Raw genomic sequence first — 26,882 nt, forward strand, 5'->3', positions numbered from 1 at the left:
TGTGCCCTGCTTCTTGCCCAGTGTTTCAGGGTTGGATCCCAGATCGACCTTTACCCTGACCAGGATAAATCATTTCCCTGCTGGGAAACTGATGTTCGCCAATGCCATCTGTCTATTGGGCCAACAGACTTTCAGCCCTCTTTTAATCCATCTCTGCCAACCTTGGCCCAATTTTGGCCCAACACCAGTTATTCGACATCAGTTATTCGCTTGGGTCAAGGTTGGGTGCCAACACTGGGCCGTCATTTTGTCCATTGGGCCAGCGATGGACCACCAGTTGTATGGACAACTTTTATTTTTAGTGTCACTTTCAGTAAGACGTCATAAAGGTTCACACACACAAACACACACACACACACACACGGACAATTTGACAACTTTTATTTTCAGTATCACTTTCCATAAGACGTCATAATGGTTCACACACACACACACACACACATACACACACACACACACACACACACACACGGACAAATGGACAACTTTTATTTTCAGTATCACTTTCCATAAGACTTCATAATGGTTCAAACACACACAAACACACACACACACACACACACACACACACACACATGGACTTATGGTTACCTGTGTGACTCACAGGGGTTTCTTCTCAGATGAATGAATGTCGGGAAGTCAGAACCCCCTCAGTATCTCCCACCCCTTACACCCGCCTCAGAAGTGTCATAGAGTATTGGCGAATCAAAAAGAGGTGTCCCGCCTGTTTTTTTTTTTTTTTTTTAAGCAATCCTGGAAGAAAGCCCGCGTTTTGGTGATTTTGATTCAATCTGGCAACCTCTTTAAGCGCGCATACTTCTAGTCTCGCCAGCGCGGACACTTCAGCGCACAGCCAGAGCGCACCGGAGCGCACACCACGGGACGCAGGGGCACACCACGGGACGCACGTCTCTGAAGCAACACACAGGACTATAGTTCCACTCGAATAACTACAAACATGTTGGATCACACGAGACAAAGAGACTTATTTCGGATTTTACTCGCTTTATTGTGTTTTTGCAGACAAATGCCTGGTAAGTGTGAGAGTGTGAGAGACCTCATAGGCTTGAACAGCTGTCCAAGATCCCAGAGGACGACTGAACTTAATGAAATAATTTAAGATTTGTATTTGGCTTGGTGTTTTAACTAAAATCATAGCAATAATGATGCTCACTATGAATTAATAATAATTCTATGACTTTATACAAATCCTCCTTTAACCTTATAGGAGATTAAAAGGGGAATTTGTATAAACTATAGACTTTCATATTAATTATTTAGTTAAAATAGTTTTATTTCACATGTATTTTCAACATATTTCATGTTATTTTTTTCTCCTGTGTTTTCACACATTATTTGTCATGTCAAAGCTGATTTTTTAATGTTAGAGTTAGATTCATATCATCAGAAAAACCCCCTTTGTTGTAGCTTTGGTTTTTGTTGTTGTTGTTGCTGTTGTTGTTGTTTTTGCATGGGAGGTATCATGGGAGGTTTTTTTTAACTCCTACTATTTACTTAGCTGAATGAAGTCTTACAGTGTTGAATGAACACCTGCAGGTTTTAGTATAACCTCTACAGTCTTCTTTTATACCCAGGATGCTGTATCATTAGGGGTTATACACCGTGTAATGAACAGGGTTAATTCAGCCTAGTGTGTACAGTTAACAAGCACTGTTGGTGTTATTTCAACACTGGGGATGTAGGCCAACCTGGAAAATCTGAAATGTAGCTGTGTATGCAGATGGCAGTGGAAATCTTTTGAAGAAAGTTTCTATGTTAGACTTTATGTTACCAGACAGCAGGGGCTTTTCATGAATTTCTGGGCCCCATTCCCATTTCTTCTACAAATCTCAGTGGGCCAGCTTAACATCTCTTAAAAATGCAAGCGTTTTACTCGAGGCTCTTTAAAACTCTTCCACTTTGGGGACCTGGGAGTCAATCTCACTATTTCTTCTCCTCTGTGACAACCCTGCTGTGCTGAAAGGCTGTTCAGTATGAACAGATTGTGAATGAGTCCTGGGATGAGCGCAGGACAGTCCTTATGATTAGTGCAGTAGTTCGTAGGTACAAATCTACAGTTTCCAGGTCAGAGTAGCCACTGAAGCAAGAGTGAGACTTGAGTATAAACTGTTTTTTGGACATGCAGATTTTTCAGGTTATTCGTGTGGGACATCAGCAGAAAGCGTAGATGTTCGTATGTTACCAAGCGAGGGCGCCATTTCATTAATGATTGAATTCGGCACTAATCGATGCAGGCTCCAGTGATCCTCCAGGACCTGTGTCTGATACCCAGGTTCTAACACGGTTTCGTTTTTCCCAGGTACATGTGCTACAATCCCTCTGCAGCTCGATCCACCAAGCATTGTGGTGCCATTTGGGAGCCCCGTATCTGTGAACTGCAGCACGAATGTCACAAATGCAAGCATGGGCTGGGAAGCATCTCAGGGACAAAAGGACATGGTGGAAAATGTCACATTCATTACCTGGACCGTGAAGAGCCTTGTGCACTGGGACATAAAGCCAATCTGCTTCGTCAATGTCAATGAGCAAGATATGCTGAGTCTCAATATTACTGTATACAGTGAGTTATTTTAAGTACCACATTTCTATTTGTTTTTATCGTTGTAGCATGTAGAGAGATAACATATGGATGTGTATGAATTAGTCGTGAGTGAAAAGTCCTCCCAGGCAACATATATAATTTTTTAAAAAGATTATATTTTAGATTTTGAGAAAGACTAAGTGTAAGTTAATTAATATCTGATCTGTATTGGACCTCTATTATGGTCCATTTCCATAACTGAAACTAAAATAAACTTAAACCATCTGCAAATCAAAAATCAAATCATGTGCTGTATACCTAACATCTGTAAAATCAGTTTTCAGTTTTAAAGAGAGTTTTTCTCTCAACAGAGCCTCCAGACCGGGTTTCCATCAGCACTGTGGGTCACACAGGGCCGATGATTGAAGGCAGCCAGTACGAGCTCCAGTGTGATGTTCAGAATGTTGCTCCTGTTCATCTCCTCACTGTGAACTGGTACAAAGGACAACATCTAGTGAAAAGAGAAAACTTTTCTGACATGAACGAATTTCCAGTTAATGAAACTCTGACACTTCAGATCTCACCGCACAGAGGTGATGATGGAACTCAGTACAGATGTGAAGCAGAACTGCAGCTGGGACCAGAAGGACCTCAACCTCCTCCTTTAGTGAAATCAGATCCTCTAAATATTACAGTGCACTGTAAGTTTGTCTTCCCATATTAATACTTAACATCACATCATCATGAGGAATAAAGACGTCTTCAATATGTAAGCAATAGAACACTTGTGGGTGTGCTGTTATAGGAAAATGATCAGCCATGGGGTGGTGTGATGCAGCCTGATGCAAAGCGGCATTACCTCTACCACCCCAAAGTGATCATTTCTCTTATTGCAATTATATTAAATAATTGCAAATTTTAAATTAAAGTATGGCAAGTCATATTTTTAATCAGTTCAGAGTTCCATTTAATTTTGCAGAACATCTTCGAAACAACTTAGTTCCTGTTGTTACTGATATTACACAACTACAAAGAGTCATTCCTTCACTTTCTCTTGAGTTAATAAGACAGAAAAAAAATGCAGATGGTAACCGAGAATTTGCAAAGTGCAATGACCGCTGTCTTTATATTTAGAAGTGTTGTTCAGATTAATTTGAGTCTAATTTTTAATACCACTGTGCTCAGAGGTGGACAAATCATTAATCCTTCAGTTAGCACATATGCATGTTTGCCTAGTCCTATCTCTCAGTAGCTCTGTTAATATGACCCTCAAATTTAGCACATTTATCACAGATAAATACACAGATACATAAACGAAATAAATCTGAATGATTTTTTTCAGTAACTGTAATAACAAAAGGAGCAATTATCCTGAAGCCACATCTTAAGAGCTAGCAAAATTAGCCAGTTAGGTAACTAGCCAGTGATAGTAACCAAGCTCAAAATGGTAGCTAATTTATGCCACATTTAACCCAAATAAATGTAACTAGCAAGGTAAGTGCAATCACACAACCTGACTACTGTTCATATAATTGTTTTTATCAAACAGTTTTTCCCAACAACTCAAATGTGTGATCCAACAACTAGTAGTAAGCTTCATTTACCGAATCAATTTGTGTCACATTACCATGAAACAACTGTATTGTGCTATATTTAAACATCTGTGTAGTAGCGGAAGAGTAACAGTTGACACTTAATGTGCTCGTGTTCCTGTGTACCCACTAGATGGACCTGAGTTTTCAAACTGTCCTGATGTTGTGCATCTGAAGGAGGGAGAGAGTCTGGCAGGCTACTGTAATGTCACAGGAAAACCACTGCCTCATTCCTACTGGCAGAGAGAGGGGGTTCCCATTGACCCTGCCATTCCACTTAATAGGACCTCAAGTGGACAGTACAAAATCATCACAAACAGGAATACTACTAAGTCCCTGAAGGTGGAAGTCATATGTAAGTCTATGTATGTGTGTCAAGAAACAGTCATAAACACTTGGGGTGTGCTGTTATAGGAAAATAATCAACGCTGTGGTAATGTGATTTGGCTCAGTGCTAAGCAGAATTACTCTTACCACCTTGAAGGCGATTATTTTCCAATAACAGAACATCCTGAAGTGTTTTATGCCCCTTACACCACAGTAATTTTCCAACAATTACAGTTTCTTATTAATTAAAGATTGGCACATACTATTTATCAGTTTATAATGTTGTGGAATGCTGGTAAAAGTTCTTTCCTGCTATCACATATGTACAGTATATATGTATATAATAGCTATAAACAGCTATTCCCTGACTTTACATTGACATTAATAAGACAAAAAAACACAGCTTGTCATGCTCCCGAGAAATCGGAAAGCACATGGGCTTATGGGCTATTTTGTGTAGTTTCATGTCATATTTACATTTACATTTACATTTATGGCATTTGGCAGACGCCCTTATCAAGAGCGACTTACAATAGTGCTTTGAAGTCTATCAAAAATACATTCTGATATTGGCTCGCTAGGTCACAAACTAGGAATACCATCAGTCCAAAACTCTGTTGGGGAGGTGCTTTTTTTTTTTTTTTTTTTTTCTTTTCTTTTGTGAAAGTGCTAATTTAAGTATTTTATGAAGAGGTAAGTCTTTAGACGTCGTTTGAAGACTACCAGTGACTCAGCTGTTCGGACATCTAGGGGAAGTTCATTCCACCACCTCGGTGCCAGAACAGAGAAGAGTCTCGATGCATGCCTTCCTTGTACCCTGAGAGATGGTGGGACCAGTCGAGCAGTGCTAGAGGATCGGAGGGAGCGTGGTGGCGCTCGAGGTGTGATAAGTGCTTTGAGATAAGTGGGTGCTGGTCCGTTTTTGGCTTTGTAGGCGAGCATCAGTGTTTTAAATCTGATGCAGCAGCTACAGGAAGCCAGTGGAGGGAGCGCAGCAATGGGGTGATGTGGGAAAATTTAGGAAGGTTGAAAACCAATTGTGCAGCTGCATTCTGGATCAGTTGCAGAGGACGAATGGCGCTCAGAGGCAGACCTGCCAGGAGTGAGTTGCAGTAGTCCAGTCTTGAAATGACAAGGGACTGAACAAGCACCTGTGTGGCCTGTGAGGAAAGAAATGGACGAATTCTTCTGATGTTATAAAGGAGAAATCGACATGAGCGTGTTAGATTAGCAATGTGAGAGGAGAAGGACAGTTGATTGTCCATGGTTACCCCAAGGTTGCGTGCGGTAACCGAAGGCGAGATCAGAGAATTGTCTAGGGAAATTGCAAGATCCTGAGATGGGAATGAATCACCTGGGATGAACAGCAGTTCAGTTTTGGTGGGATTAATTTTCAGCTGATGAGCTGTCATCCATGATGAGATGTCAGCCAGACAAGCTGATCCCAATGAAGTCCATTTCCGTTCCAGGTTGTAACACTACGAAATGTTGAACAGTTAAAGGGGATGAATACTTATGCAAAGTATTGTATACTCATTCACCTTTTTTCTTTTCTTTTCTTTGTTGCAGATGGACCAGAAATTTCATGTGAACTCCATTATACAGTCAAGGAGAATGAATATTTCAGACCCAGCTGCACGGTTGTAGGTTATCCTTTGAGTGAAATAATTTGGTATAAAGATGGAAACATAGTAGAGTTCCCACAAACAATGTACAGGACAGATGCAGGGCAATACACCATAACAGCAAGCAACAGCAACTCAGCAGCAAGTCACACAATGGAAATCGACGTCTTGTGTAAGTGTAGAACTGTTTTTTACATATGCTTGAAAGAAAAAAATGTATATAAAGTTTTCAGTGTTTTAAATGTGCTTCATATAAAGCATATCAGCAAGGAGTTAGTGCCTTCTAATATTAAATGATTTTCTGCTAGATAGACAGATAGATAGATAGAGATTAAAAGATGCATGTACAAAATAAAACAGAATATAAACAGATGTACAATCATGCTCAGGTTAAAACAGCATGCGAATGTGTACTCTCTGTACTCTCTGAACACACTGCTAACTGTACTCATTGAGCGCTGCTTTCATCATGGAGTGTGTGTGTGTGTGTATATATATATATATATATATATATGTATATATATATATATATATATATATATATATATATATATATATATATATATATATATATATATATATATATATATAATGAAATGAAAGCAATTCAGAAACAATACAATACAGATTAGCTGTGTTCAGTACTTATAATCAATATCATACAAAGATGAACTTATAATAACATAATAATTTCTGCAAAACAGCCTAAAAAGGGATCAGAATGGAAATAAAGAAAGTCATTACAATCTACCAGTTAGGATAACATTATCTTAAATGTATTAGGCAACAATTACTTTCCTGAGGGTAGAAATTTAGCTACAGCCTTAACATTTACCTAATTTAGCTTCCCTCCTGCTTCCATTGAAGCCAGCTGGAGTACACTGAGCCTAAACGCTTAACTGAGCTATAGTGGAAAAGTCTGGTTATCCAACTTAAACGTTTTGATAAATTGCTTAAATTTCAATTTAGAAAAGTAGTGTAAACCCTGAAATGAGAAAATTAGTGTTCATTTTCAGTACAGGCACATATCTTACTATATAAATAGTAACTAGAATAACATGGTAGGACATTAGTAACTGGAGTGAAAAGTAATATTATTATGTCATTCCTCTTTTCTCAGATCCACCCTCTGAGATTTCAGAGCTGCAGGATGTACAGGTATCTAGTGGAGAAGATGTGGTGCTCAAGTGCTCTTCTAATGCCAATCCTCGGCCCAGATACAAATGGATCTACCATCGGACATCTAATGTGCGTGCCGAGGACCAAGATGGCGTGTCTCTGCTGCACATAACCCGTGCTGGTGGAGACAACATTGGCAAATACATATGTATTGCCTATAATGATCTGGGAGAAAGGACACAAACGGTCCGAGTTGGTGTTCAAGGTAAGGCTTCAGGTTTTCATTATAGCTGTGTGTGACATTATCCAAAATATGATCAAATATTCAATGAATAGTAAACAACTGCAAATGAATCGCAACCAAGTTCTAACAATGGCACATATATTTAAACTTCATGTTATATTCATACGTTTTTACAACCTGGTTTCATTTTATAGCATTACAACTGCAGAATATATTTTCAAATGACCAAAATATTGTATCTATCTCTTAGTTATTAGCGATCAAAATAATATAAAATAGACACATAAAGCACATCTCAGTTTTAGGCATCTTCATTTTGGCAGAAGCATGAGCACATGTGGGAAATAGAATGAATATAACAGCGACCAAAACCATGTTTATGTTTCAGATATACAAACACTTTAATTTGTAGATATACAAGCATTTTTTTTAATCAATTTATAGTTACATTTAAGGTTGTGGAATGTCCGTGAAATAAGTTCCTGTTATCACTTCTGTTATAGCAGCTATAAACAGTTGTTCCCTCAGCAGCCTCTCTTTTTTCTATCTATCGCTATCTAATAAGACAAAAATTGCAGCTTGTTATGTACCTGAGAAGTCCTTCTGTGGAAACTTACTGACTGTTACAAGGCACTGATGTTGGATACTTCTTCCCTAAACGTTAAATAGACATCTTCTTACAGAAAACTTAACCATACCAGCGATTATACATTTTCTTTGTTAAATAAATCTAACTTTTTTTAAAAAATACATTGGAGTATTAGAGTATTAGAATGAGCTCATTAATATAAACCTGTGATTTCTCTTGCAGCCAGAACCATTGTCAGAGCTGCTGTTTTAGAAAATAAATCAACACCTTCTGACCAGTCAGATTTGAGAATTCAGCAGTATAACATTAAAATAATTTACACTGTTGAATTCTCAAATCTGATTGGTCAGAAGGTCATGACTTATTTTTTTAATCAGGGGTCAGCTGGCAGACCCTGAATTGTATTTCACATGCAAAATACTGTAGCAGAGCCGATCACTACATGCACAACAAAGAACTTTTGAATATTGCATGAACTTTTGCAGCTACTTTCATAGATCATCTGTTGTGGCTGGTTGCAGTTCATCTAGTCACATGCATTTAGAAAAATTATTTAGCCGAGGGCACCTCATCAAGCCAGATAGAGCTCAAAAGCAGAATGTTTAAAGACTAATGGAAGAAGAAGTGCTTGTTTATTCCGAAAGAGTCTCAGAGTAGAGGTGTGCATTGAGACAAAACAGTTGTAGAAATGCATGCTGTCAGATTAATGCATGCTGTTAGATATGAAGCTTGCGAGACAAAGAAAATCTGCGTTCAATAACATGGGAATGTTAGTCATTCGTTTTCAATAACCGCTTTATCCTTGTTAGTGTCACGGTGGTTTAACTGACTAGTTGTTTTTCTAGAAACAGCTATTTACTATATATATGTGTGTATATATTAAGCCACAGAAATGTGTGTGTGTGTGTGTGTATGTAAGTATATATATACATACATACACACACACACACACACACACACGTATATATATATATATATATATATATATATATATATATATATATATATATATATATATATGTATATATATATATATATATATGTATATACGTGTGTGTGTGTGTGTGTGTATGTAAGTATATATATACATACATACACACACACACACACACACACACACACACACACGTATATATATATATATATATATATATATATATATATATATATATATATACATACATACACACATACACACATACACATATATACATACATACACACACACACACACACACACATTTCTGTGGCTTAATATATACACACACATATTTATATATATATATATATATATATATATATATATATATATATATATATATATATATATATATATATATATATATAAAGAGAGAGAGAGTGAGAGAGAGAGTGAGAGGCAGGAGCAATTAAAATATTAACAGTCACGTGCACACTTTCCATGGTGCTAGTCCAGTAGTCAAAATTGATAAAACACAAAGACTTCAAACTGTCATTTATTGACACATTCACTAATGGTTAAGCATTTTGTCTCCATTCAGTCATGTTTTGAGAGGCGTGAGTCTAATGGAGCTGGACCTTCACATACTTCAGATAAACCCCTGGTTTAAAGTTACATGTCCAGGGTTACTTTTTATTAACTGACGTCAGTCTGGGGCATGGATTGGGTTTTCCTATGGTCAGGGTTGCCATGGCAGTGCATCTCTGCCTGAGGTAGTAGCATGTTAACGGTTCATAGAGAGGTCGGGAAAAAGCTGGTCCAACCTGGCAACCCTCCTATAGTGGAGGCTGTTCAGGCGCAGGGTGGGTTTCTTCCCCCAAAGCTCACTCACACGGCTGAGGTACATTGTGTAGTAACTGAGCAGCTCTAAACGCTCCAAAGTTTACACACGAACCCGGAAAAGGAGAGGAAAGTAGCGGGGGAAATGGCCACCATGTTCAGGGAGCGGATATTTTACACATGGCTCATTTTGGCTCTGCTGACGCTGCGCTCTGAGCTCAACGGTGGGCGATTTTATTTCCATTTCTCTCCGCTTTCCTGTGACTGTAAAAGTTTTTCCAAGCTCGAAAGCTACTTTAAAGTTGTAAGAAAAGCCTTTAAAGTCATTCCTGCGACAGTGAAAATGCTCACCTTGCCAAAGTTAGAAAGAAATCAGGCCCAGAATATACTGAGGTATTTAGAAATGCTAACTGTGCTATGTGTTAGGTGTTAAATTCGCAGCTAGAAGTACAGTTTCTTTGACAAAACACCACACTTAAACCTTGGTTATGAATCCAGTGATGTATTCATTTTATGTTTTTAAGCTTTAAATGAACTCCTGTAGCGTTGAACTCTTACACAGATGAAGAAAAAGGTGTACACTCTCAGAAACAAAGGTACCAAAGTGTACTTTTTCCAGAAAGAGTACGTCTTATACCTTCAGTATGTCACTTTCACCTGGAAAAGTGAATATAGTCTACTTTTAAATTACTTTAAAGTGCCTAATTGCACCTGAAAGACCACTAATGGGGTTTTAAAGCAAAGGTAGGGGATGTAACAACTGTAACACAATTGTAACACAACCCAATTGTAAAGCTTTTTTTTGTCTAAATACACACATGAACGCTGTGACGTCATTACCACCGCTTATAAACTCATCACTTCTCATTATCCATTAAAACAGTTTTCTTCCACTGCTGCTGGAGATATTTGTGGGGGAAAAAAGAATATTCTAACATTATTTTTGTTTCAGAAAAACTGAAATTTGTTCTGTCGTGCACTGTTATCTCTAGACATAATTTCAGCGTTTGTGTATGGTCTTTGTTTTTGCGAGATTGTGAGAAATAATGGGTGTGACCCACAGTAAAGTTGTAACGGTTGAGACAGAAATTTTCGTCCTCATATATACAAATTTCAGTTGAACTCATAAGTTGTCCTCTTTTAACGTCTCCATCCAGTGTCCATTTTTATCTCCCCTTTTTTCTGAATTTTCCTCATTAGAGTACAGCTCATAAACCTTCCATGGTGTTTCATTAAAGCGATGTTAGACTGGGGACAGCTATGCATAAATCATTATGAATAAATCATAAATCATTATGATATCCCATATCCCATAAAGTAATTTATTTTTTGATAACAACACAACGAATCTTGCCTCCGCTCTGTGTGCGTGGAGTTTGCTTCGTGGGTTTCCTCCGGGTACTCCAGTTTCCTCTCCCAGGCCAAAGACATGCACTGTAGGCTGATTGGCATCTCTAAATTGTCCGTAGTGTGTGAATGTGTGTGTGAGTGTGTGCGATTTTGCCCCACGATGGACTGGCACTTCCGCCTTGTGTCCCGATTCCCCTGGGGTAGGCTCCAGGATAAACGGTACAGAAAATGGATGGATGGATGGATGGAACAACATATTTCTCCTTGTTCAGAAAGCTTCAAGTAACCTGTGCCTCTGAAGCAGAGCTGTGATGATGCATAGCCTCAGATAGATCAGTATTTCCAGCCATCAGTGACACTGATCACTCTTAGCCAGATTCCAAAACAGACAAGGAAAAGTTTCATCCATTGATTTCTAAAAGTGTACCAGATACAGTTTATAGTATGATTTATAACACTTTTTTGTCCTTTTTTAATGTGAAAAAGATCGTACTGTTTAATGTTTCTTTTATGTGTCTAACAATGAAATTAGTGTTTAAAAAAACATGAATATAGTATACCTTTAAAAATAATTCAAGGTACATCATTGGACCTTAAAGCTATTTCACAGTCGCCTTCTTAGGTAAAAGATACACAAAAAAGTTACAAAAGTTACCGCAGTAACTTTTATTACAATTGGTACAGTTATAACCCGTTTCTTATGCTGGAAACATAATTATAGTATAATAACTGAAGGAACTCCTACTATACATGATGTTCCCGGTTGACGTCAGTTAGTGGCCATCGATTCATTTTGAAATTGAATACAAAAGTAGATTAGATTAAAACATGTAGCCTTGTTGGTACCACACCAGCGTCTGGGAAAAGTAGTTGGGACCTTTATTTCTGAGAGTGTTGTAACAGTTGGAACAATCGTTTCTTCTGCTGTTAACACAATTATAGTGTAATAACTGAAGCAAATCAAACTGTTCTTGACATTCCCATTTGACATCCGGTAGTGACCATAGATTCATTTTTGAATTGAGCACAGAAGTAAGTTTTGTATGTCGTTTAAAGATAAATACTGTTTGTTTGTTTTTTTTTTGTGAAATTATGCCAGTGTTTTTGTGTTTGTATAGCTGATAACAAGCTGAAGATAAACCAGGAAAAAAAAAAATGTCTCATGGTGGAGGCATTATGTTTTCAGGGTGTCCGTGCATCCATCCATGCATCCATCCAAGATTCTCATTAGCGCAGTATCTCAAGAAAGAGTGGCTGAATTGTAGGATTTGTATGAAATTATCACTGTAACCAGCAAATGAACCAATTCGATTTTGGAATTGTTCCAAACAGGGTCAAGGTCTCAGCAAGGTCAAATGTCTGGAACAGTTTTTCTTCAATACTCTTAGGTATATAAAATATTAAGTATATTTAAGTCTATTTCTGGCATACAAATTATTAACAAGAAGGACTAGACTTGCTGGTGGTAGAGGCTTCCCCGTCAACCCCATCGCCTTTGAGTTCCACATGTTATTTCCTAACATCATACATGTTGGTAGAAATTTGATTTGGTTGTGAAACTTTGGTTGTGACTTTATTAATATTATTTTTTCCATCCCACTTGTGAATGGTGACGCACTCGATTCTAAGTCCTTTAGAAGAAGACCTTTAGAGATGGGTTTTTGCATCTTGATGGGAGATTACAGGAAACGAGTTTTGTCTTTTAAGTGTTTGATATTGATTATTCATGTGAAATATGATTATGGCAACAAATTTATACAAATGGTTTATTTTTTCAGGCTTTGAAATAATTTTTTTTGCATTACATATATCCAGTAGAATAAATAGTTCTATATTAGAGACATATTTGCACAGATCTGTTCACAGTATATGGGAGGTTACTGTCCGGCATTTACCACATCACATATTTGTCTGAATAGCACAAAAAACTTGTATCTTCATAATTTTTTTTACTAGACAGCTCAGTGGGATTTGCTGTGTACAGAATCAAAACCTTGGTAAACACTGTATTTGTTAATTCAATGCTGAAAAATACACACTATTTCGTACATAGTTGTGTTGGTCTGAGCAGTGCATGGCATATATTCCAGCTAAGAATGTAAAGGAAGCTCTGGGGCCAAGTTTTTTCTTAGTATAAGTGGGGTTTCCTTCCTGTGCTTGGCATGCTTTATCACTGAGCTCATGTCCTGTGTGTTTGTGTAATATCCAGACAGTGGGAAACTGGAGAAAAAAAATACAGGTTTCAGTATGTAAATATAATTTTGTCTTTTTTTAATGCAGGTGTAAAGGCTACATGTCCACTTTCTATCAGCCCGCAACATGTAGTGTTGGAGTATGGCGAATCTATCAGCGTGGAATGTTCATCTAAAGAGTCTAATAGAAACTGGGGTTGGAAATTTTTAGACAGCGTGTCCAACGAGAGCACCTTGGTAATTAACTCTGACTTGTTTATTGACATCGTGGGCTGGAGTGGAAACGTGTCATGCTACGGAGATTTTGTGGGACTTGGTTATTGTCAGAAAGATTTGGATATTACCATTTACAGTAAGTGTGATGTCTTATATTTTTGTTTATTATGTAGTTTATTACTTTTTAATACAACTTGCATCTCATCACTGGTTTTTTACCATATGTAATAATTTTAATATTCCCTTTCAGAGCGTCCAGACCGGGTGTCCATCAGCACTGTGGGTCACACAGGGCCGATGATTGAAGGCAGAGAGTACGAGCTCCAGTGTGACATTCAGAATGTTGCTCCTGTTCAGCTCCTCACTGTGAACTGGTACAAAGGAAACAATCTAGTGAAAAATCAAAGTTTTGATGAGACCACGAATCCAGCTGATAAAACTGCGACACTCAAGATCTCCCCAAGCAGAAACGATATTAAAACACAGTACCATTGTGAAGCCAAGCTGAAACCGGCACCAGATAACTCTACCGTGAAATCAGATCTTCTCAACATTACAGTTCACTGTAAGTAATGATTCATAGAAAAAGTTCCCGCTTACGTTCTGAGAATGCCAAAATTCAGGGCTTAGATGATTCATTTGCACTATGAAATCCATATGCAACTCCTTTCATCTTGTTGTTTTCTTTTCGTTTGTTCCTCTGCTGTAGACAAACCGGCTATAACGGACAAATTGCCACGGTGGGTCCCGGTTTTTCACGACTATCCGGCGGTGCTCGTTTGTGAGGCCAGTGGGTATCCACCGCCCACTATCGCATGGATCTTCAACAACAATAGATCGGAAGGTGGAAACCTGACAGTAAAAGAGAACGGCGTATATAAATGCATCGCATACAATTCTGTTGGGAATGACAGCAGAGTGGTCAATGTAGTCATGAAAGGTAATAATACTCTTTACTCCAACCCTTATCATATATCATTCACACTGTCATCAAGGTGTAAAATCTTTCTCTGTTTGAGCGTGACTTCACAGGTTGTTGGTTTCTAATTGAGTTGTGAAGAACAGGCAGCCAGTGGGACCCAATAACGAAGAATAGGCCAATTTACACAAGTTCGTTTTGATTTGTATTTTAAAGCACAGAGCTATAGACAGTTCCTAAAGCTTTAAATGGGTTAAGCAGGACTTTGTCGTAAATGCACGTCTTTATATGTGTGTAATATGGCTTGAAATACAGCTGGGAAAGAACGTAGATATGAAGTCCTAACGGCATCGCCTGCAGATTGTTTGCTCATTGGGACGACAGTTCGTAATCGTAGTTAGTCAGGTGTTACCTTGTTAAACAACACCAGAAGCACCAGAAGATTTATCACAGGAGGAAAGTTGCATGTTGGGATTGGGAGCTGAATTTGTTTAACACATGGTGAAAACCTCAAGATTTCCAACCATGAAGCAGTTATTGTACATTAGCCAGAACTGTGATATCGGGTCGTACAGTTATCACACCATGGACATGGTTAAGGGCCTAGAACACAAAACAGACGTGGATGGGCTAGGTGTCTTTGTCTTCTAGTTCAGCAGAATTGAATTTCAGTCCATTACACCATTTGCAACAACCTGAGAAGCCATAATGCAGTGATAAAGTATCTCTGGTGGACTCAGATTTAATGTTTCAAAATAGATTTTATGATTATTAATGTTAAATACATCAGAATATAACTATTTTGATATTATGGCAACATATCACAGGATGTTGTTCTATGCTATGCTATATTCTTTGATTAGCTGGATAATGTGTGTTGGTCAGATTAAGTTGGTCAGATCTCCAGGAGCGATTAAGCAGCTTTACTTCCGCCTTCTCTTCCTGTCCTGCTCTCTAAACAATTAATCTGGCATATAGTGGTCAGCGATATGGGACAAATATCACTGTATCACTATACTCAGAGACATTTTCACAATACACAATATGTCTCGCAATATTTAGGTTTGCTGACAAAGTGCCAGCAAAAACTTAAAAAAACAAAAAGTTATTGTTTTAATGTCATTTTCCTTAAATACCTGCAACAATGAATACGAAAGAAAATTAAGCAAACAATCGGTACATAAAAAATTATTTTTCAGTCTAATCAGGTACTTGAGTAACAAAGGAGTCATTGTCATAAAATCAGTGATGATACCTGCGAAGTGTCTTGTGACGTAATTTATCACAATATTTATAGACGGTTATCATTATATCATCACCTCTTATCCCAAAAGATGAAACACTGGACCTTTAAAATGATATCCTTTTCAAAATGTATGATATTGAGATATTGGTGGTTGCAGTTAGAGCACAGTTGTGAAAGTGTGCTTGTTCAGTCAGGGATTTTATGAGAAGGTCTGAATCACATGCCCAGATTATATGTACTTTAACATTTCATATTTAAACCTGGAATAATGATTGTATGATTTTCTGTGGGAGAGTGTTAAAACATAAAGAATTTTATCATAATGATTTCCTTGTACTGCTTCCTGTTTTTCCATGATGGACTACAATACCTTTTATTACTCACTTTTGAAGAGGGATGTTTAGTCCAAAGCACACTGATCTAGTTACAGTTTAGTTACAGTTAAATTCTATCAAAAATAGTCACTGAAATTGCAACTGTTCTTTTTTTTTTTTTCTTTTTTTTCTTTTTTGGTGTGTTTCTCGCCACAGAGGATTACCTGCCCCTGATCGCAGGTTTTGTTGCACTCGTGGTGGTGATCATCTCAGTCATCTTCCTCAGCATCTACTCCATCTACTACAAAAACACCAAGATGGGCCACTACACCGTGGAGGGCGCCAAGCCCAGCGCTCAAAACGGCAACATAGCGCAGAACGGCAAAGACAGTACGATTCCCATGAAGAAAATCATGGTGTAGGATGTGCTTTTAGTTATTTTGTTTTCTACTATACAGACGTCTGGCACGCAGCAGTTCCAGTGATCTAAGAGTGGAACGCCGTTAAACTGGGATAGTGGATATCCACCGGCGCGCTAGACTTCACTGAGAGTTTAGCTGGCTCATTTGGATTTGTGCTCCATTTAACACTATAAATCACCTAGTATTTCATCTGCAATACATATCAAGCCTACAGTCTCATATATTAATACATATCATCTTGTGGATCTGTCAGAGGAGCCCATTTTAATTAAACTACTGTTTACTGTGTCAGTAATAAAGAACTACTGCGGATTTTGAAGCCAGTATCTAGGAGACCTATTCTGTCTTCTGTTGAGAGATTTTTATTTCGCCATTCATCATTTAGTATTTTCTCTGAAATTGCGTGTGCTAGTGTAACCCACTTGATCACGACACTGCTGAACTGTGTACCGTGCACTAACTTTAATGCAATGATGAAGGCTTGTGGAGTTCTTTTATCTCTCCCGTTGAACGCAGTGCCTTAGAAAAGAAATACTCAGTAGAAATACTGATCATTTTAAAGACATCAAAAAAGCATATTTATTTTCACAAACTGTACATTTGCAGACATTGAATTGTGTTAAATTCTTGATGTATATAGATATGTAAAATATCATTTCAATTCTGAATGTCCTAAAAAAAAAAATTGCACTTGGGAATAATGTCTCGTGCGACGTCGAAGGAATGACTGCAACACAGTGAAAATGTCCATCATCAGTGTTAAAATACTGGGAATGGTGCTAGGGACGGCACTGGAATGTACTCATTACGGACTGTTGAAACGGGAGAGAGGAGATAAGCTGAGTGAACCCGGGCAATGACTCAAGCCGTTTCCCTCCTGCCTTTGTGTTAATGTACTCAACATACACTAGCGTGTGTGTCTTTAAAGATAAGCATGCCTTCTGCCCTAGCACTGTTTCGTTCTATTTAATTATATATGTATATATCATGCTTATTCATTGTTTTTTTTTTCTATTTGTAAATGCTTTTATTTAGAGATTAAAAATCATTCTTTTTATATAACAGTTGCAGCAATGCTCATTTCTGTGTGTTTGCAAATTCACTTTCATTTGTGCTCCTAATAGAAAAGATGCCGTAAATATGATCAGTTATATGAACGATTTTATACGAAAGATGTCAAGAAATTGCAGGTTTAAAAGTAAGAAATTAAAAGAATAGCCATGTCAGGGAAGTCACAAAATATGTCAATTATTAAATCATCAGCTTTGCAACTTTCTGTTAGGTCAGGGTAGGGCTGAGCGATATGATATGATAACAATACCATAATAAATTACGTCACAGAACACTTTTCTGAGATATCACAGGTATCATGACTTTTTCTGTAACACTCCAACCACTCCATGGTTAGTCATGGTAACACGGAGCTGATTTCTGTACCGGATGTTTAATCTTCCCTCAAGTTTTGTGTCTTAAATGCTTTATTTTTGTCAGTTTTAACATAAATTTACAATTGAACCTAATCATTTTTCAGTGGTTTTGTTTTTCCACATAGAATTGCTGTTTTGATGGCACACTATTAGCAAACGTTGTAATATTGTGTATTATAATATTGTATTTATTATATTATTGTATTTAGTATTTTATATTGTGTATTTTGTCATATTATCCACCCTAGATCAGGTGATCAGGTAAGAATGGTGCTAGTGCTTAGTGTCTTATACCACAATGCTGTCGAATTCTTGATTCTGATTGGTCAGAAGGTGTTGATTAATCTTCCATAACAGCAGCTCCAACAACAAGGCAAATCACAGGTTTATATTAATGCACTTATCTAACATTATCGTTTCTATAGAAACAGCTGTAGGCACCACATAATTATAAGTGGATTTAAAAATGTGTTATTCAACAAACATAGATAGTCTCCAGTGTCCACGCTTTGCATCAATCAGAGGTAAAGCTCTATGTTTTCTGACACAGGGAAATCTGCCTCAGGACAGATGGCTTTGTGGTAACAAGCTACATTTTCCCCCCTGTCTTATTAAATTAAACAAAAACTGACATAAGAGGAATTAGCTTGTTTTGTTCCACAACACTAAATGCAATAAATATAAACTGCTAAAAAGTATCATCTGGTGTTGTTTAATAAATAAAAAAATTGTGATTGTCTCTGTGATATAAGAGGAATAAAACACTTTAGGATGTACTGTTATAGGAAAATAACCCATTTTGGAGTGCAAAAAGTAACTCTGCTTCACATCATGCTACATCACACCACCCCATCATTTATTATGTTCCTTTAACAGCACACCCCAAGGTGCTTTATTCCTTTATATTCAACTGCCAGTGTTTTTTTTCACTCTTCAAACAAATCAATCAATCAAACACATTTTAGGTTAAGCGTCAAGAAATGGCTTGAAGTTAAATACTCTAGAATTAGATCATCTTAAGTAAGAGGTAGGTATAAGTCAACTGAGAAATTTTCTCACTCTTTATTTTGTTGGATGTAAGTGGAAAAGGCTTATCTGAATCACTTTAATTAGGCACTCGTAGCACACATCAAATATTTGATATTAGATAGTTGATACTAACACTGATATTTACTGAAAGACAAATCTCAGATTACAGTAAATTACAGTCTAGCTGTTAATTAAAAGTCATGTTACAATCCGAGAGTGGACAATGAACAAGTTCTTAAATACAAAGATCTAGGGATTTAACTGAACGCATTTAATTCTTCCTTAGTTAACTACAATTAGTGGATAAACTGTAATAAAACACTTCATCATGTTCAGAAACTTCAGGCTGGCAGTGTATGTTAATGAACTTCAGTTAGTATGATTATTATAGCTTATTTATTTAAATCAAAAGAATGATTCAGTGCTCTTGATTCTGTTCTTAGTTGCCAGTTGTGAGCTTGTGATCAAGCCCTCTAAACTGCTGGTGGAGTATGGAGCTTCAGCCTCGGTGGATTGTTCCACAACAACTCCTAGCAACCACATGGGCATGGGCTGGGAGGCGTCTCAGGGAGCAGTGCAGACAAGGAAAGATGTCCAGCTCATCAGCTGGAAGGTGGACAGCCTCGTGCACTGGGACATACAGCCTATTTGTTTCCTCAACACATTGGCAGGGCGGTGTCAAATGAAGCTCCCAGTAACTGTTTACAGTAAGAAAGTCCTTCTTACATCTTTGTACAGCTAAAATAATGGGTGTGAAATATAACTTAAATACACCATATGGCCAAATGTGTACATCTGACCATCACACCCATATATGGTTCTTCCCCAAACTCTGGCCACAAAGCTGGAAGCACACAATTGTATAGAATGTCTTTGTGTGCCTTACAGCGATTTGTCAGGTTTGGAGTGGAAAAACTCAAGTGACCTGCCCAGAGCCCTGAGCTCAACCCCACTGAACACCGCTGGGATGAACTGGAACACCGACTGAACACCAGACCTCATGAACACAAGCACAAATCCCCACAGCCACGCTCCAAATTCTAGTGGAAAGCTTTATTACGACAGCAAAGGGGGACTAAATCTGGAATGTGGTTTTCAGCATGCACATATGGGTGTGATGGTCGGGTGTCCACAAACTATGCAAAAAGTACTTTGCAAAAGTCTTAGGCACCCTATTTTTTTTTAGTACAAACTTTGTTATATGTTTTTATTTTATGACTTCTACATTATTGATTCAGTACAAAAACATTTTAGATTTCCAAACGTTAGTTTTCCAGCACAAAATTCAATGTTACAGAAAAACATTTGTATGTCAGTAAAGAAAGCATTTTACATAAGAGACACTTTTCAGACAAAAAACAGAATGAAGGCTGCTGGATTTTGCTGCAAAATAAGAAGCAAGTGTGACAGTCAAAGTCTCCAGAAGAACCCGGCTATATATCACCCAGCCCTATATACCACCTATATATCACCCAGCCCTATATACCACCTATATATCACCCAGCCCTATATACCACCTATATATCACCCAGCCCTATATATCACCCAGCCCTATATACCACCTATATATCACCCAGCCCTATATATCACCTATATATCACCCAGCCCTATATACCACCTATATATCACCCAGCCCTATATATTACCCAGCCCTATATACCACCTATATATCACCCAGCCCTATATATCACCCAGCCCTATATACCACCTATATATCACCCAGCCCTATATATTACCCAGCCCTATATATCACCCAGCCCTATATACCACCTATATATCACCCAGCCCTATATATTACCCAGCCCTATACATCACCCAGCCCTATATACCACCCAGCCCTATATATCACCCAGCCCTATATATTACCCAGCCCTATATATCACCCAGCCCTATATACCACCTATATATCACCCAGCCCTATATATTACCCAGCCCTATATATCACCCAGCCCTATATACCACCCAGCCCTATATATCACCCAGCCCTATATACCACCTATATATCACCCAGCCCTATATATTACCCAGCCCTATATATCACCCAGCCCTATATACCACCCAGCCCTATATATCACCCAGCCCTATATACCACCTATATATCACCCAGCCCTATATACCACCCAGCCCTATATATCACCCAGCCCTATATACCACCTATATATCACCCAGCACTATATACCACCTATATATCACCCAGCCCTATATATTACCCAGCCCTATATATCACCCAGCCCTATATACCACCCAGCCCTATATATCACCCAGCCCTATATACCACCTATATATCACCCAGCCCTATATATTACCCAGCCCTATATATCACCCAGCCCTATATACCACCCAGCCCTATATATCACCCAGCCCTATATACCACCTATATATCACCCAGCCCTATATACCACCCAGCCCTATATATCACCCAGCCCTATATACCACCTATATATCACCCAGCCCTATATACCACCTATATATCACCCAGCCCTATATATCACCCAGCCCTATATACCACCTATATATCACCCAGCCCTATATATCACCTATATATCACCCAGCCCTATATACCACCTATATATCACCCAGCCCTATATATTACCCAGCCCTATATACCACCTATATATCACCCAGCCCTATATATCACCCAGCCCTATATACCACCTATATATCACCCAGCCCTATATATTACCCAGCCCTATATATCACCCAGCCCTATATACCACCTATATATCACCCAGCCCTATATATTACCCAGCCCTATACATCACCCAGCCCTATATACCACCCAGCCCTATATATCACCCAGCCCTATATATTACCCAGCCCTATATATCACCCAGCCCTATATACCACCTATATATCACCCAGCCCTATATATTACCCAGCCCTATATATCACCCAGCCCTATATACCACCCAGCCCTATATATCACCCAGCCCTATATACCACCTATATATCACCCAGCCCTATATATTACCCAGCCCTATATATCACCCAGCCCTATATACCACCCAGCCCTATATATCACCCAGCCCTATATACCACCTATATATCACCCAGCCCTATATACCACCCAGCCCTATATATCACCCAGCCCTATATACCACCTATATATCACCCAGCACTATATACCACCCAGCCCTAGATATCGCTCAGCCCTAGATATTGCCCAGCCCTATATATCGCCCAGCCTTATCTCGCATGACATAGACAAAGTCAGTGATTTTGATCAGAGTATTAAAACAGGGAATTCTTGTGACTACTGAACTGAAGACACAATTTTAGCTTTTCTCAAAATATAGGGAAAAGTCCATTTTCACAATATGGAGATTTTAAATCAGAAAACTCCTCTTCCTGCACTTGATAGTGCATTCCAGAGGAATTAAGAAGAATCCTCCCGTACTGTATGCTACTGGTTTCAGGAATCTTGTTTTAGACCTGAGATTATGGTTACGTTCTCTGAAGTTTAAGAAGTTCCCTGAGATAAACTGATGCATTAGAAAAAAATGTAAACTTAAAGCTTTGGAGGAGAACTAGTTGCTAGTTGCACCTGAAGTCCAGACTGGAAACTCGAGATCAGGGTGTCAAACTCATTTTATTTTTAGTAACGGGCCACATTACACTGGGGCGGAACAAAACATGTGTTCATTTCCTGGCATTTCTCAATACAAAGGGACAAACCTAATTTGTACAGTGCCTTACATAAGTATTCACCCCCTTGAACTTTTCTACATTTTGTAGTGTTATGACCTGGAACTGAAATGGACCTAATTGGGATTATATGTCATGATTCTATATAAATGTGTGGAAAATCAATAAATTATTTACAAATAAAAAAGTAATAGTAGTGATTGCATAAGTTTTCACCCCCATTGCTGTGAAACCTCTAAATTCTTTTTTTTTTTTTTTTTTTGGAAAGACACATGGTTATAGCATCACATTTTTAGCTTGCACATTTTGTCAGTAACTGAGTCTATGGCCTTGAGTTTATTGCTCTATTTTGTCCTTCAGTGGAATAAGAGAGAACAAATAGTTCTTTTTTAAAAATTTTCCATTCAGTTACAGTCCACAAGATACTTTTAGTGCAGAACATGGATTCTAAATTCATTTTCTGTCCAGGTTAGAACTTTATTAGACCAGATTGTAATTTGAAAGGTAGGAATTTTCTGCACTTGATGTGCACTACCCACTATGATAACCTTAGTTTTAGTAGGAAATTGTGTTTTATGCATGGGTTTATGACATTTATGCATGCATCAGGGTTAGAATTTAGCACATTTTAATCAGTAAGTTTTTTGACATGAAGGTTTTTCTTGATTGACAGGGCTTCCAGATCGGGTGTCCATCAGCACCGTGGGTCGCACAGGGCCGATGATTGAAGGCAAACAATATGAACTCCAGTGTGACGTTTACAATGTCGCTCCTGTTCACCTCCTCACTGTGAACTGGTACAAAGGACAACATCTGGTGGCAAAAACCTCATTTTCTGACTCCACCAAGACTCCAGTGAATCAATCCACCAGATTCCACATGTCCCTGAGCAGAGCTGATGATGGAGTTCTCTACAGGTGTGAGGCCGAGCTGAAACTGAGCATGACGGGAGCTGGAACTCAAGCCTCTTCCAAAATGGCATCACAGGTTCTTGGCCTTACTGTACATTGTACGTCTTTGCTTAAGCTCTTAACAACTCAGCAACTGCCACACAATAATTTACAGCAACTTCAATTAATTATTTTAAAATTCCTCAGGAATAAAATGTTTTGTTGCTGGAATTGTGAAGTGCATCTCTGCTTTCCTCAGACAGTCCACAGGTCACCAGTGTAGTAGAGATCTTCAACGAGACAACTGAAGACATTGCACTGAACTGCACAGTGATGGCAAATCCTCCTCCGAGGTATACATGGCACTCAACAAATCTGGAGAAGGAGTTTAATATAGGCCATCCAGTCCTTGACTTGTCGTCTCTCGGGTCAGGGAACTACACTTGCACGGCCTCGAATGGAATCGGCAGCGTCAGCAAACTGTTCATTGTTCAAGCAAAACCAAGAGGTGGGTAAAAAAAAACATTGTTCTGTGCAGTTTCGGGTTTCTCTTTTCCTACAGAGTGTTTAGAGGATTTAATTTTTAGTTTGTAAAAAAAGATCTTTTCAGCAAAAGGTATAAAGTAAAGAGAAACAATAATGGCTAAAAGTCAAGAGAACTATTAACTCACAGCTTATTACTCAGTTATTAATCTTAAAGCATACAATTCAGTAACTACTACGGAATTATTTCATCATTACAGTAAAACAAATAAGATGAAGGTACGGTATGTAGTCACGAAGAGAATGCAAGTCTGGATCTGCTGACAGGACGTGAGAGTTCAAGTGAAGAATAAAACAAGACTGGGCATGCTCAATTAGGAAAATAATCAATAATAAGCAGTGTGAGGCAAAGTTGACCACTCCGAAGTTGATTATTTTCAAATAACAATACATCCAAAAATAATTTATTCCTCTTATACCACAGTGTTTACAATTTTTAAAATGAAAGAACAACACGTAATAATTTATCCATTTATTGTCACATTCGTTATCCATTTAATGTCCACTAAACTAAAAAAAAAGTTATACATTATAACAGCTATAAGGAGTCGTTCTCTCACCATCTGCTCTTTTTTCTTTCTTTCTTGACAAAAAATGCAGCTTTTATGTTCCCAGGAAACCAGAAAGTGTAAATCTCTCTCTGTATATTGTTACTATAGAAACAATAACCTATTCGAAAGAGTGCATTAGCAGATGGAACTATTGTGCAAGCTGCTGTTATAGAAAATTAATCTAATTTATTTAATTTATTATTTACTCCTTATACCACAGCATTCAGCAGTGGAGTAAATAATATACATGTCAAGGTGTTACAGGTTTAACAGCTTCGCCCGGTGCTGCAGTTTATGTATTACAAATCAGACACGATATATCACCCACATAGTCTGACTCATAGCTTGTTTGGAAACTTGTGACTAAGTTCTGCTTTCAATGCCCGAGTTTATTTTAAGCCACTTTGCTTTGTATTGCCTTGTAAAGTTTGTATATCGACAGATATCAGAACACAGAGAGGCCAAGTATATATCTCATAGCTTGTTTAAGCTACTTTTAGTGTGACTTTACCAACCATCAATAATAAAATCCAGCTTCTGACACCAGAATGCACCAATAAAGTTGTTATCTCTTGAAAAAATATTCATTAATATGACTTTTCTCTGACAGGTGGAAATCGTACCACTTTTTGGGCGATTGTTGGACCCTTTGTCGGACTGGCTGTGGTGATGATCATTGGTTATGTATTGGTCAAAAAGAGGACTATCAAGAAATGAGTCTTCACAAATGTTTTTACAAAGAAATGTGAGCGTTTATGTACGCAGGAAGGTCACCTGAATTTACCACTTCAGAGACAATCATTCGACTCGGTTGCGTTTGATTCAACACTGGTGGTTTCATCGTGTGTATAAGCACCACTGTTAGGGATGGAAAAGCTATTCTTAGTGAAAGAAGTTCCATCTAGCACGCTAAAGGCTTTCTGGTTTGATCCTCTGGGAAAAACCTTTGGAAGAAGCTTCGGGAAGAGCCGATAATCAAAGAGTGTATGGGCAGGTAGATCCATATCTCCATGTTTTTACTGTGAATGTGCCTCAGGCGGCCTTGTAAACGGCAGCATTTGGGCCGAGTGTCCTGTTTTTGTTTTTTTTTAAATTTTTTTTATTCTTTAATACTCAGTTTTATTTATCTTTATCATTATTTATTAGATGTGTATTATTATATGATGTGCTTAGTCTGGTTTCAGGCTTGTTTAACCAAAGTTGCTGTAAGTGTGTATGCAGTCAATTTTACTCAAGCTTTCTCACTTAATCTCAGTTTCAAGCTTCTGTGTCTTGTGTGCATAAATTAAGAGTTAACACTAAACGCTATCAAGTTATTTCAGTCCTGAATCATTGAGATTACTAGGCTCACTCTGGGAAGTCATCGCTTAGTGACTCAGTTAACGTTTGTTCTATCACAATCTGATAAGGTGGTAATTTATCCTGTGTTTCTTTATGCATTTATTTTTCTTAGATAACCATGCTGTGGAAAATGGACTTATTTGCAGCAAGTGAGTCACTTCCACGTAGGTCTGCACTGCTGAGCCTGTTCATAGCACCTCATTTAGTGAAACTCTTCCACTGCATTTAACATACTGTAATTCTTTTATCATTTTTTTTTCTTACTGAAGTATTAAGAAGTAAAGTAACCTTCTGTTCAACTCTGGATCTTCTCCATCCACTTTATTTAATCCAAATCTTGCCTAAATATTAATGTGGCTGCAAAAGAATGTACGTTTTAATCAAGTACACCTTCCACAAAGGTCACTTTATAGTGTAGATTTATTTACTGACTGTAGCCCATCTGCTGCTATGCACTGCACCGCTATAAGACCAGCGCTTAGCAGATATTATTTGGGAATTTCTAGCACAGCAATGATACATGGTGGTGTGTGTTGCCGGTACAAGTGTGTGTAAACGTATTGGCCAGTTTATTAGACATACCTACCTTGTTGCTCTTTTGTTTATATTTTTTTTTCCTTGTAAAAATCGTGTCAGTCGTCCTCTACACCTGACCCGGGGGACTGCTGCAGGTATTTTTCCTTGAGAGTGACATTGAAGTTTTCCAGATCCCAGCGAAACACACTTTAAGATGTGAATCTTAAGATGTGAAAGATGTGAATACTTCTGAAAATTACTTGATTCTTTTTTTTTTACATGTATTTTATGGTTTTATCTGTTTATTATAGGTTGGAAAGATGTTTGGTGTGCACTAGATAGAAATAACAATTCACAACGTTGCATCAAAGTATTAACACGGTCATAATGCAGACGAAATTCATTTTTGTCTTTTAGCATTTTTAATCTTTTAGAAGTAGCAAATTGGTTACTCAGTTTCATTTGAAATATTCTGATTAATAAA

General features: G+C 38.0%; 1 protein-coding gene across 5 annotated transcripts; it reads left to right on the top strand.

Annotated features, from left to right (window-relative positions):
- Positions 1-795: 795 nt before the first annotated feature.
- Positions 796-26,882, top strand: LOC113535991 (hemicentin-1). Of its 5 annotated transcripts, XR_008300797.1 has the most exons (14): positions 796-1,034; positions 2,321-2,581; positions 2,914-3,243; positions 4,268-4,489; positions 6,031-6,258; positions 7,207-7,470; positions 13,428-13,691; positions 13,806-14,120; positions 14,265-14,495; positions 19,356-19,619; positions 23,231-23,566; positions 23,707-23,955; positions 25,152-25,535; positions 25,995-26,879. XR_008300797.1 is itself a non-coding variant. In XM_026929637.3 (13 exons), the coding sequence occupies exons 1-13, from the start codon at positions 959-961 to the stop codon at positions 25,256-25,258; spliced, it is 3,147 nt and encodes a 1,048-aa protein (XP_026785438.3). In that variant the 5' UTR covers positions 796-958; the 3' UTR covers positions 25,259-26,882. The 5 variants fall into 5 exon arrangements, 4 of the variants coding, with proteins under 4 accessions (XP_026785438.3, XP_034154406.2, XP_026785439.3 ...); XM_026929637.3 differs by having other exon boundaries at positions 25,152-26,882; XM_034298515.2 differs by lacking the exon at positions 25,152-25,535 and having other exon boundaries at positions 25,995-26,877.

Source organism: Pangasianodon hypophthalmus, chromosome 23 (genome assembly GCF_027358585.1).
Source record: "Pangasianodon hypophthalmus isolate fPanHyp1 chromosome 23, fPanHyp1.pri, whole genome shotgun sequence".
NCBI lineage: Eukaryota > Metazoa > Chordata > Actinopteri > Siluriformes > Pangasiidae > Pangasianodon > Pangasianodon hypophthalmus.